The sequence below is a fragment of the Alternaria incomplexa genome, assembly GCF_024043165.1.
Source record: "Alternaria incomplexa strain BMP 0042 chromosome Unknown scaffold_11, whole genome shotgun sequence".
NCBI lineage: Eukaryota > Fungi > Ascomycota > Dothideomycetes > Pleosporales > Pleosporaceae > Alternaria > Alternaria incomplexa.
The window spans coordinates 666,119-678,015 of NW_026249860.1; the positions used below are offsets into that span (position 1 = coordinate 666,119).

General features: G+C 54.2%; 5 protein-coding genes across 5 annotated transcripts; 1 reads left to right on the forward strand and 4 right to left on the reverse strand.

The window, feature by feature from the left end:
• Positions 1 to 50: 50 nt before the first annotated feature.
• Positions 51 to 1,450, reverse strand: J4E90_007631 (uncharacterized protein; the record flags this gene model as incomplete). Its single annotated transcript, XM_051437165.1, has 3 exons — positions 51 to 535; positions 583 to 850; positions 902 to 1,450. 3 exons carry the CDS (start codon positions 1,448 to 1,450, stop codon positions 51 to 53), a joined length of 1,302 nt encoding a protein of 433 aa, XP_051288911.1.
• Positions 1,451 to 2,446: 996 nt separating this feature from the next.
• Positions 2,447 to 4,448, reverse strand: ACU8 (Acetyl-CoA hydrolase; the record flags this gene model as incomplete). The annotated part of the gene is made up of 4 exons (XM_051437166.1): positions 2,447 to 3,163; positions 3,214 to 3,697; positions 3,753 to 3,995; positions 4,306 to 4,448. 4 exons carry the CDS (start codon positions 4,446 to 4,448, stop codon positions 2,447 to 2,449), a joined length of 1,587 nt encoding a protein of 528 aa, XP_051288912.1.
• A 741-nt stretch (positions 4,449 to 5,189) lies between these two features.
• Positions 5,190 to 6,173, reverse strand: J4E90_007633 (uncharacterized protein; the record flags this gene model as incomplete). Its single annotated transcript, XM_051437167.1, has 1 exon — positions 5,190 to 6,173. One exon carries the CDS (start codon positions 6,171 to 6,173, stop codon positions 5,190 to 5,192), a length of 984 nt encoding a protein of 327 aa, XP_051288913.1.
• A 356-nt stretch (positions 6,174 to 6,529) lies between these two features.
• J4E90_007634 (uncharacterized protein) lies at positions 6,530 to 7,769 on the reverse strand (the record flags this gene model as incomplete). Its single annotated transcript, XM_051437168.1, has 2 exons — positions 6,530 to 7,427; positions 7,477 to 7,769. 2 exons carry the CDS (start codon positions 7,767 to 7,769, stop codon positions 6,530 to 6,532), a joined length of 1,191 nt encoding a protein of 396 aa, XP_051288914.1.
• A 1,446-nt stretch (positions 7,770 to 9,215) lies between these two features.
• Positions 9,216 to 10,865, forward strand: J4E90_007635 (uncharacterized protein; the record flags this gene model as incomplete). The annotated part of the gene is made up of 2 exons (XM_051437169.1): positions 9,216 to 10,760; positions 10,836 to 10,865. 2 exons carry the CDS (start codon positions 9,216 to 9,218, stop codon positions 10,863 to 10,865), a joined length of 1,575 nt encoding a protein of 524 aa, XP_051288915.1.
• Positions 10,866 to 11,897: the final 1,032 nt, after the last annotated feature.

Below are 11,897 nucleotides of genomic sequence, written 5' to 3' on the forward strand. Positions count from 1 at the left end.
GTTGAAGAGAGGGTGGGGGGTGAATTCTCATGCGGGAAATGCTCCCATGATTATCTCGCTGGATACGCGGGGTACGGTCCGTGTTGGTGATGGTGGGGCGGTGCGGGCATCGATGGCTGGTACATGGCGCGTTTGTCTTGTGGGTATGCTTCGAACATGACGCGTCGTTGAGGTGCTTCGGCTCTGAGTGAGCTTGGTGCTGGTTGGCCGCTAGCTGGGAAGCGCTGGGAGTTGTTGGGACTGCTCATGAAGAGTAGTGTGTCGACGGCGTCCTTCTCGGCTTGTTGGCTGGGCATGCGAAGGATGCCTGCTCGAGGAGTGGCTGGTGATCGTGGGCCCGCACCAACATCACTGTAGTGTTTCCTTTGGCTGGCGCCGAGAAGCGGAGGGGGCACATGCGAGACGCTGGAGCGTCGTCTTCGCCCACTCTGGAAGGTTGGGGCTGGTGCGAGGCCATAGCCGTGTTGTGCGCCGGTGATGGATATGAGGTTTGCCGCGGCGTTCATAGCAGGGCGGGTACCTGGTCGCCAGTAGGCTGACGGGCGTTAGCATTTACAGAGGAAGTCTTGGGGGCTGACTGACAAGCTGGAGTCCCTGCAAGTGACCGGGTCGGATCAGAAGCCGGGGACATGATCATCTGGTCTGAGATGTCAGATACGCCGCTCGGTCTTCTTTGGCGATCGATGGTAGCAGGTGATTCGAATGCAAGATGGCCAGTCCTCCCAGGAGCAGAGTTGGGCGAACCACGCTGTGACTGGCTTTCTTCCAGCTCGTCGAGCGACTGCTTCTCCCAGCCGTTCTGGACTTTGACCATGGCGTAGGAAAGACGCGTCTTGAGCTGTGCGGATAGCTGCGTTCGCGTCAGCAGACTGTAAACTTGGCCTGGAGCTATAATACGCACCTCACCAATGCGACCTGAGTGTGTATCCATGCTCTTGTTCCTCTTGTGTGAATGGGCGGGCGCCGATGGAGTTTCAGGCGCTAGCCCAGCGCTCTTAAGAGATCCATCTACAGTCCTCTTGGAGCTCTTTGCGGGGGACTCGAGTGGCATGGGACCAGCTGCTGTGTCACCAGTCTGGAGCGCGTTGGCAGCAGCGGTATCGATGCGTGGTGCCACTCGCACCTGCCCACCGGCACTCTCACTTGATGATTCCGGCATTGGGGCCTCGGTAGGTTTACTTTGGCTCGCTACATTGGTCGAGGACGGGGTGGTGAGGTCGGTCTCGGTAGTGGTGGCCGTGGAGAGATTGCTCGACGAGGAAGGTAGTGCCGGTGCCGAGAAGGTGCTAGACACAGCAGACTGGACTGATTCCTGCGAGTGCTGGGGCTCTGTGTTGTTTACGGTAGCAATAGTTGCTGTATGGGTGGCCTGGGCGTGTTCTGCTGGTGCAATGGCAGCGTGAGTACCGGGGTAATTAAGTCGGCTTGGGGAACGCGACTTACGCATCATGGTTTCGCGGGCGTGGCGGCGGGGTAGGAGGCAACTAGCGACTCGCGCTGTGAGTGCAATTCACAGTCAAAGTGGAAGCAGCTGCGCCAAAAATACAGATGCAGGTAAGGATGTCAGGGTAGCAAACGTCCCAATGGCGGGTCTCGGTGGGAGTTGGATGGTCGGAGACGTGTCGTAGCAGCACCGTGGACCGTGTTCGTGCGCAGCACGCGAGATAGCGGGAAGACGCGCGAACGGGCGGGAGCAGTTCCTTGTTGGGCACCGCGGAACAACTCGCAAAGGGCGCGCAGAATGTGGCAGGAGATGTCAGGGATGCTGTGAGGCTCTTGCGTCGCGTCTCGGTGTGGTGGAAGAGGGCAGAGCCGGGCGCATGCTCATCTGCAAGAGCCTGACGCCGCTTGTGAGCCGCGCAGTCACATGGTGCCAGCCGACGCGTCCACGTCCGGGTAGCTCTAGCGGTGGCAATCCACTTCCCAACGAGCGAACGATCCCGACTTTCGCGGCAAGAGCGCGTCCATGCCATATGCACGGAAACGCCTGGTCTGAGCAGAGTTTTTTGGCTCGACACCTGCATCAAACACCCGCGCCCACGTCATGCTCTCGTCTGAGGTAGCATCCGTGGTACCAGTTGCAGAAGAGGCAATCCACCTGCATCATCGCCCATCCTCTAGTCGAGCCGCGTGCAACATGGTCGCCGATGCCGCGCTAGTCAAACACGCGACATGCCGTTATTGAAGAAGAGGTGTCGTGTAGGATCGACGAGAGCGTTGATGGTCGCAGTAGTGAGGTTGAAAGTGTAGCAAGGAGCATGTCTGTCCACGACATGACGAGTACCATAAAAAGCACATATGCTGTTTTACTTGTTATTGGTCACGTATGAGCTGATTCATCTGCTACTTCACGTTGTCATGTTCCATGTGTACTACTACTGGAGTAAGTCGATCGCGTACATTCTCTACATCCAAACACTACATTCTAAATCTACACGCTCCTCTCCTAACTCTTGTAGTCCCACTTGGGCAGCTTCATAGTGCCATGGTCATTCAGATGCCTGTGCATATCGAAGCTGTTCCACAGCAGATGCGGCTCATGGCCCCAGCCCTTCCTTAGGCACTCAAACTCCGCCTTGTTGAAGTAGTCCTCCAGGATAGGTACGTAGTCGGGGTGTGCGCACTTCTTGATGATGACGCGGGCACGCTCCTTGGGTGAGAGACCACGAACGTCAGCGAGACCTTGCTCTGTGACGATGACGTCGAGGTCGTGCTCTGTCTGGTCGATGTGCGTGCACATGGGCACGATGCAGGATACTCCAGTTGGGTCGGTCTTTGTAGGACGCGATGAGGGGGTGTGCATGATGGAGTACTTGGAAGAGCGAAGGAAGTCGGCGGATCCACCGAGACCGTTGAGCATACGGCTACCCATCACACAGGTTGAGTTGGCGTGGGCGTAGATGTCGACTTCGACAGGCGTGTTCATGCCAATGACACCGAGACGTCGAATGATCTCGGGAGAGTTGGAGACTTGCTGGGAGCGGAGTAGCAGCTTAGGCGCGTAGCGATCCCAGTTCTCGTAGAAGCGGTGGAAGCCATCGGGAGAGAAACGGATCGAGGTTGCAGTCGCGAAATCCAGGTTGCCAGAGTCGAAGAGGTCCAGGAAGGAGTCCTGGAGGACTTCGGTCCATACCTTGAGGTTCTTGAAGTTTGCGCCACCGGACTGTGTCTGTCAGCATCAAACATCAATAATTTGACAAGAAGGTAACATACGGCAAGTCCACCAACAACAGCGTTGGCAATGTTTCCAATACCAGACTGAATAGGCAGGAGGTTCTCTGGCAGACGGCCATGGTTGACCTCGTGCTTCAAGAACTCAATCAAGTTCGCAGCAATAGCCCTTGAGGTTTCATCCTCGGCGGCGTTGGGCTGGGTCTGATCGGGGTAGTCGCTCTCTACGATAGCCACAACCTTCTCTGGGTCTACAGGAATGTGCGGTGTACCGATGCGATCTTCTGGGGACATGATGAGGTAAGGCTTTCGACGCGGCGGCAGATCAGTCATGGTGATGTCGTGTAGGCCTTCGAACGAGGGAGCTGCGGTGTTGACTTCGATAATGATCTTGTCAGCCATCTGGATCAGTTCGGGTGATGCGCCAACACTGGCTCCTGGAATGATTCCACCATCCTCAGTGATGGCCGACGCTTCCACGATGGTCACATCGAGCTTGTTGTGGGGCTTGTTCAATGTGTAGAAGCTACTCGGAATCAGCATCGTCTCCTCTTCGTGGAGTTCTGCGTGTTTGTACATACCCGTACATCAAGTCGACGGGAAACATACTCAGATGTTTGTCGAAGAAGTTGATGTTGCCATTATTGATACCCTTGGCGATCTCTTTACCGACTTGATGCGGCGACCGACGCTCGATCATGTTGAGACGTGCCCATCGATTCTCAGTCTCCGCACCTGACGATGCACCGACGAAGAGATTGTACTTTAGCTGACCCTGGAGATTGTTCTTCTCAACATGGTCGGCCATAGCCGTAGGGATCTTCCTGCCATGCCGTTAGTCTAGGAACCTGCCCAAGGTAATTGACAGAGCCATTTAGATCAAGGCATGTGTGGCGAGAGTCATGGCCAAGGCTCTTGAGTACTTGTCTTGACCTGATCCATGCGCAGCTCGAATTGTGGAGCCGGAGATAGCTCGGCTTTCGTCACTTCCTAAACTTCCGTTCCACCTCGGGATCCAAGATCGAACTACCAAGTAGGTCCGACACCGTACACCGTAGTCAGGGCTACCTTGAGTACCCGAAGAGCCTCATAGCTTGGCCGATAAAGTAGCGTGAGAGAAGTGAAAATGCTTACTTTGGATATCCGACACCCGTGAAGCCACTCCAGCCAATGTATGCTCCATTGGGGAAGTGGTGAAGCAAGTCCTCAGCTTTCGCAATCTTCTTAAGATAACTTGGCCTCCTGACCCGGCTCTTCAATGCTGCTGAGACCGACATCTTTGGTTCGTGCCGTTCTTCTCTTCCGCTGTGACGATCGTGATTGGATTAGCAGCTTATCGATAAGCCAGTAGCTGTTCGTGGAGCGTCAAGCTCAGCACAGGCGTGGAATAAGGAATATAGAGTGGAGAGGAGCCGCGATGGGCGAGACGTGTCAATTGAATCTCTGGGGAGACTTGGAGTATTTAAAGCATGGAGAGGCCAAGACTAGACTCGTTTCGACCGGCGTCGGCGTGGAGTGTTGCTGTGGGCTGATGCTCATGATGACCCACCCAAACATGACGTCTGCCGCAAAACCCCGGTCGGGGGAGGGGAGGTGCGTGCAAGAATGCGCCATGATTGGAGGACTAGTCGTAGGATTATTGGTTTGCGTGCTTGTTTCCAACGCTGTGTAGAAAATGTCCGATCCCGATCATCCACTGTAGAAAGCTACGAGGTAGCTCACTTCTTTGTGTTGTCTTCGACTTGAATACCTTCCTCAAAGCACCTCCCAGTGCTGTTCACCGTACATGATACATAGATGTTCTTAACAATAATCAAATACAGGCACGGCTGGAAATAAGATCGCTATTTGATCCTATGCTCAGCAGACAACATGTCGTGGTGTCCAAAATCTGATTTGAGATGAAAACGTGAAATTAGGATCGCTCGTCGTACCTGCGTGTATATTCATACATGTAAATCCAATCCAACTCCTCGCCCGTGTTACCGTCAGCGGGGCTAGCCATATGATTTTCCAGTCTACAACTCCATTATCTCTTGAACCTCATCCACGATCCCATCCCATAATGTCTTCTCTGGTGCGAAATAGGTCTTGAAGACATCTTTCAGCACCTTATCACCAAGATCCATGTGTCCGCCCTTGGTTGTCTTGAAGTGCAGACCACCCTTCTCGTCAAGCTTCTTGAGCCCAATCCAATCCTCTTTGTAGATGTCGCGATCCCTCAGATCCGTGACCTCGTTGCTGGTAGTGTTGGTGTACGCGAACCAACCAGACTCCTTCGGTATGACAGTGGTGTCGTCGTCGAACACGTACATGACGAAGTTGTCTAGCGCGGCAAGGTTCTTCGCGTAGGTGACGTTCTTCAGCACCCTCTCGTTGTTGATGTCGGCGATGAAGTTGGAGGATTCGAGATACTCTTCCGTAGGTTCACCGGTCGTCTCGTTCGTGGCCTTGAAGTACTGCGCCGGCACCAGGTGCCCCTGCACCCATGCACCCCAGGTGTTGGATTTGAGCAACCCGATGTAGCCCTTGCAAAGCCAGTCTCCGTCTTTACATAGCTGATACTTTGCGATGCCGTTGTGTTGACTACCAAATGTGACCAGGTTCTTGACTTTGATTCTGTCGCCACAGCGCTCTATCATTCCACGGAGGAACTGACCGCCCTGCGAAAAGCCAAGCGCGTTGAGGCCGGGGGCTTTGCTCAAAACCGCGTGTTCTGCGATGTCGTCGCAGACCTGCGCAATCTGCTCTGTAACATTGCCGAGGAATGTGGCTGTTCGATCGCTTCCAGCATCTTCATCAAGCCGGATGTAGTATACGTATGTATCGGGGTTCGTCTCGTTTGCGAGGTCGCCTACGCTATGCAGGCCATCTGCGGCATAGTTGTCGCCTAAACCGTGCCAGATGAGCAGTGGGAGGGGCTTGGGATCGCCGCGTGCGAGTGGTGACGCGATCGCCTGCGTCACGAGTAGGAGCGTCGAAATTGGAAGTAAGTGCAACATTTTGGCGATGGTGGAATGAAAGTGGGAGGCGGAGTTTCGAGAGGCGCAAGCTGAGAGCATATGAGACGCGCACTGATCTACGCGGCGTTGTATGACGTTGGCATCAAGCCGAGGCAGGTACAGCCGGACTTGGTCATAGCTCTCCATAGCTTTTACGTCCACGCAAAAACCACAATTTGATCAAGGCAGAGCCGTCGTGATTTATAGAAAGCAAATGTACATTCTAACAGTTGCACAGAGTCTATATTGCTATGTGCCGACCAGTGGTATACTATCATATCGTCAAACAGATCTTTTGAACGCCGGAACGCCAACACATTGCGCCGTGCCATGCAATGATAATTGTAATGGATTGTTCAACCAGCGATCAACGGTGTCTGTACCGACTGGAGTGCCTCTTGCTTCATTGCTTTCCGCTTCTCCTTGCTGATGGAGCTCTTCTTCTCTGTCTTCTTAGCCTTCTTGGCCTCTCTCCTGGCCTGCTTCGCAGCAAGCTCTTCATCGTCGAGCATCTCCTCCTCCCACTCATCCCACTTTCTCTTGCGCTCTGCAGACTTGCCCTTTGGTGTGCCCTCTGTGATGGCCTTGTGGTACGGTCCTTCAAGGATTTGCTCAGACTCAGTCCATAGTTCGTCAGCGAGCCAGATGGGCAGGGCCTTGGTCGCGGGACCTTTGACGTGCAGACTGCGGATGTTGCGCCAGCCCTGACCGACGTGCTTGTTAACGACTTCGGACACGACAGCGGCAGTGTTCTCCGTAATCTGTTGAGGGGTCATGGAGAGGTTGGCGACCTTGATAGATGTGTTGGCGGAGGGGCTCATGCTGAGGTAGGTCGAGTTGAGAGCAGACTCAATCTCCTTTGCTACACCTTGCGGTGTGCCGACTACATTCTGGGACTCCTTCGCATCCTTGTCCTTCTTTGCGCTCTTGTCGATGTATGCGCCAGCAGTAAGGCGAATTGGGATCGGGCGCTTTGACTTGCTCTTGTAGAAGACTTTGCCGAGGCACTCTGCGACAATCTTGATAATTCGATCGTCGACCATGAAAACATCGTACTCGGCGAGAAGCGCGCGCTTCTGCTCGAATGCCTTGTATCGCTTCTTCAGCTTGTCTACACCGAGCACGCGCTGTACCTTTCCGCGAAGGGCGGCCGGGAAAGCGTCGGATGCGACGAGGTCTTTGTACGCTCTTTGCGGGTCTTTGGTGAAGATGCATATCCGTACATCGCTTGCAATGATGGGATGGGGTAGCTTGCTGGTATGTGTTAGCGATGTGGCGCAAGCGCTGCGATGCGCGAACATACATTGCCAGAGGCTTCATGCTCTTGGTGTTGCCAATCTGCTTCTTCGTCGCCAGACTGAGAAAGATGGGCTCGTCGACCTCTTCCGCCTCGTCCTCATCGGCCGCCAAGCTCTTCTTGGGTGCTTCCTCCTTCTTGTCCTCGACGTGTTTCTTCATGTGCGCAACGAGCGCTTTGGCCGCGCGCTCGACTTGCGACGGGTCGAGCTGGTAGGGCGTGCCATTCGTGGCTTTGGTAGTGAGCGGCGCCTCGGGCGCCTTCTCAACCTTCTTGGTAAGGGTCTTGGATTTGGCCATTGTTGCTGTGATATGGTGCGATGTTGCTGGTCGCTGGAAATTCTGGGCTAGACCCTTGTCCAACTTTCCCTTCGAACTTTTTGCCGGCGCCACAGTTTCTCCGAAGCCCCGAAGTCAAATGCGGGGCTCCTCAGAGCCAATCGTCGCGTCGCAGTATCCTCAAGCACACGACAGGCTATTCACCCTTGCAATGTCACCAGCCGATGGATTTCAATTTCAGTCCTTGTCCCCATGCCGTCAGCCGTTTCATGAGCAGCGCGTCAATGTGCGATAGGGGTACATAGTATCATCCCAAGGTCATTTGTGCCCGTCACAGAATAGTGGATGCGAGATATTCATACCATCGCGGACTGGATCATTAAGGTTTCGTGGACGCGGCAGCAATTATCAACTCTATATCGGATTGCCCACACGAGACGAAAGTGTTCGTTATCGATTGACCGAAGCCAGTCCGAACACGGTCCAGCCGAAACGCCATCACCGTGCGCTCGCCTGGCCATCTTTCACGACGCGTCTATAGCACTGTCGCGCGTCCATCGGCCCTACCGCTCCACTTTGGTTACGAACGTGTTTGCTCTCGCGTTAGCTGCATCGATTGCTGCACAAAGTTTTTCTTTTCACCTGCGTGACGTTTGCCTGTATCTGGATATTGGCGTATGGCTGTGGGTCCATTCGATCGCTGCCCAAGAACGCGTAGTACATCAAGATCTCGGTACGCGTTGAGTGCCTGCGTGTAGATTGCTTTTGGGGTATTCACTTTACTTCACGCAGTCGTGAAGTTTACTGCGACCGACGTGTATGCCATTAGGGCAGCAGGAAGTGTGAAAGATTCTGTCTCAGCGCGTAGATATTACCAATGATTGCAGATTAATGTGGAATTGGCTGCAGTGCAGAGGGGCTGGCAGAGCGGAGAAAACCAAGTTAAAGTGGCAGCCGAGGACAGAATGTATGTCATAGGCGTAATAATTGTGCTCGTGCACAGAGGCTGGTGAACGGATGTGGCCGACGTGACTGAACTTTGGGATATGTATAGCGAAGAAGCGCTGCAAAAGCCTGGAAAAGAATGCAATCGGACTAGCTGAGACACGTAGGGCATCTTGTATCTGAAAGCATGTTACAAAAGACGTATTGCAAGGGCGGAATGCGTGGTGAACTTGGGTGCTGGTTCTTACGACGGTCCTAGCTTCATCACGCTAGCCAACCCACACCCGCGTGTCGCGACGTCTTCCATGATCGCGTTCGTGACCCGTAGTTTCGCAATTGACCTCATGGCCTCCTCCTCCTAACCTACGTCTTTCTTTTCCCATACCGCCTCGTGTCAATCTTCGCGTTGCCAACACTCCTTCTGCAGCCGCCGGCCTGCCCGTCTCCTTCGAGACACGTCCACCTTACCCCATAGACCTCGACACGCCTGCAGCACCGCGTCTTAGGAGCTCCCCACACGAGATGGACTTTTCACCCAGCAAGGCGATGCCGCGCTCCCTCATCGAGTCGACAGAGATGCAGTCGGGCCATGTTCGGAAGCCCACCCCAACGCTTCTTCCGGCCTTCGGCGAAGACGGGCCATTCTCTTCATCGCCCTTTCCACGCCCAACGTCCTCGAAACGCAAGTTCGAAGAGGACTCGCCCACCTTTCCCAAGCAACTGAAGTACTACCCGACCCCCCAGCCCACGTCGTCGACCAACATTCTCTCCTCGTCGCCCCGCCATGCCCGGCCGGGCTTCGAGCGAACCTTCTCTGCTCTGTCGGAGAGGACCCCACTCGGTGCTGTGCCCACCGTCGACCTCCCCGCAGATGGCGAGGTCGTGAGAATGGGCCGCAGCTCCAACACTTCGGACTACCAACTCTCCACCAACCGCCTCATTTCACGCGTCCACGTCCAAGCTGCCTACCACGCGCCAAGCCCGCCATACCCGCACGGCTACATTGAGGTTGAATGTCTGGGATGGAACGGTGCGAAGATCCACTGCAAGGGACGCATCTTCGAGCTGAGCAAGGGAGACACCTACATGTCAGAGAACCCCGAGACGGCCATCATGCTGGATGTACAGGATACCCGCGTCATGATTGCCTGGCCGACCATCCCTGTGTCCAAGTTCTCCTGGGAGTCTGAGGAAGAAGGCATGCCTACCCCGACCCGTACGCGTACCCAGGAGAACTTGGCTTCTAGTCCTCCTGTCGTTCCACGCTCGCCTGTCTCTCAAAGCCCTATCCGCCCTCCTGTCTTCGCGGGTCTCAGCTCAAATGCCCAGTCCGGTCCTGTTCAAGTGTTCGAAGATGCCGACGCAAGTGTAGACAGCCCTGGCGTCAAGACCCCAGGTTCTGCAGACCAGACCTTTATCCGCCCCTCTCTCCCAAGCTCCAGGTCTAGTCACGAAGTTCGTCCTGTCATCGACCCTAAGGAGAGTATCAACTTCGCTGCCGACGACTTCTCCGACAACGACGAAGAGAACGACCCTGTTGTACACTCATTCGGACCCTTCGGTCAGAACTTGCTCAACGGCATGGCTTCTTTCAACACAGCTACGCCAACACAGTCCAACGCCCCCCGTATGCGCGGACCACTACTATCACCGTCTCCCAGACGTCGAGTTACCGAGCCTATCCGGTTCAAAGAGTCGCCCATCAAGAACCATGTCATCAACCAGTTGGCGTTCTCTCGTATCCACTCGCAGCCACTCTCCGCCATTCACAGCAACCTTCCCGCCGAATTGAAGGCTTGTGCGATTAAGAGCACAGATGGCAAGGATGAAGAGGGCAACGGCGCATCCACACCCCTTCCTCAGCTCTCTAGACAAGAGCTCAAGAGGATTCTAGACGACACTCCATGTGTTGGCGAGATCCCCCGTGCCGGCAAGGATGCCGCTGGCCAGCCGCTTGAGAACGAGTTCTACTACGTCCCCGAGATGGACACCAACCAGATGAGGCGTGAAACCATCACCGCCGGTACACGCAGCACTGGACTACGGTCTGTAAGGAAGACACACAAGGTACGTCACACTCACGACCCCCATACCCGTTTTTCATCAATGTCTTCCTCAAGATCAATCGCTAACCATCTATAGCAATATTACTGGAAGAAGCCTCGTGTCTAAGCAGCTCCCTGTTAGCATCACCCACGCCATCCCGGATGGCAACCTCCCTTCAACTATACCCGTTTCTTTCAGCATTCGTACCACCGCCACAACCACACCAGACAGCACACGTCCGCCACCGAGCCTTCCGTCGACCGCGCGTACACTACCTATACTTCTTGAATTCTACCCTGTTTTTATATGCATAGCGAGGCGTTACGATACCATTTCCACGCTCCTCGTTGTATCTCGGAGTTTCGAGTTTTACCCTTTTCTTGTTTACATGTATGGTCTTCTCTCAGTAGGAGATGATGTGTACTTCCCCTTACCTGCTGGATACGAAACATTTGTTGGATCGGCGTCTGCTCTATATTCTCGTTGGCGCTTTTGGTCTACGGTGAGAGTGACGAGTAGGGAACTGTGTCGAGAGATAGCACTACGGCCCAGAATCATGGTAATTCTCGGGACGATCATCAGCAACGGTGGAGAAGACGTTCGTTTTCATATCTACGAGTGTTTAGTATGCGAGCAAGAAAAAATATGTACTTGTATATTCGATGTTTGCTACGATCAACTACAAAGAAAATCCAAAAACTGTCGCATGTTGATGTGATTATGTGTGACACACGGCCATGGTCTTCTGGTCCCAAATGTCAAGGCTCACACGACATGGATCATCACAGTTCAAGAGCTGAGATTCATCAGTGCGTTTCAAGGCGTTTGGTGTTTGACCACCGTGCGTTATGATTGGTGACGTCATAAACTACGCTCGTGACGCGATCTCACGTGACTTGTTGCAAGACTATCGAATATGCGCAACACGACGTAGAAATGTGGGCAATAGAGTCGAAGCTGGTGGTGTTTGAATTTGATCGATTCACTCTACATGCCTGATTCCCTTCATAAAGTCTCAGATGCGAGACAAGACAAGCACGCCATTGATGCCATGTGCCGTGGAAGAAGTAGTAGCGACCTAGCCCTCATATCCATCGCATGCAATCGTTGCAATTCGTTTCCACCGACCCCGTTGCTCTCTTCGCCAGACGCCGATAG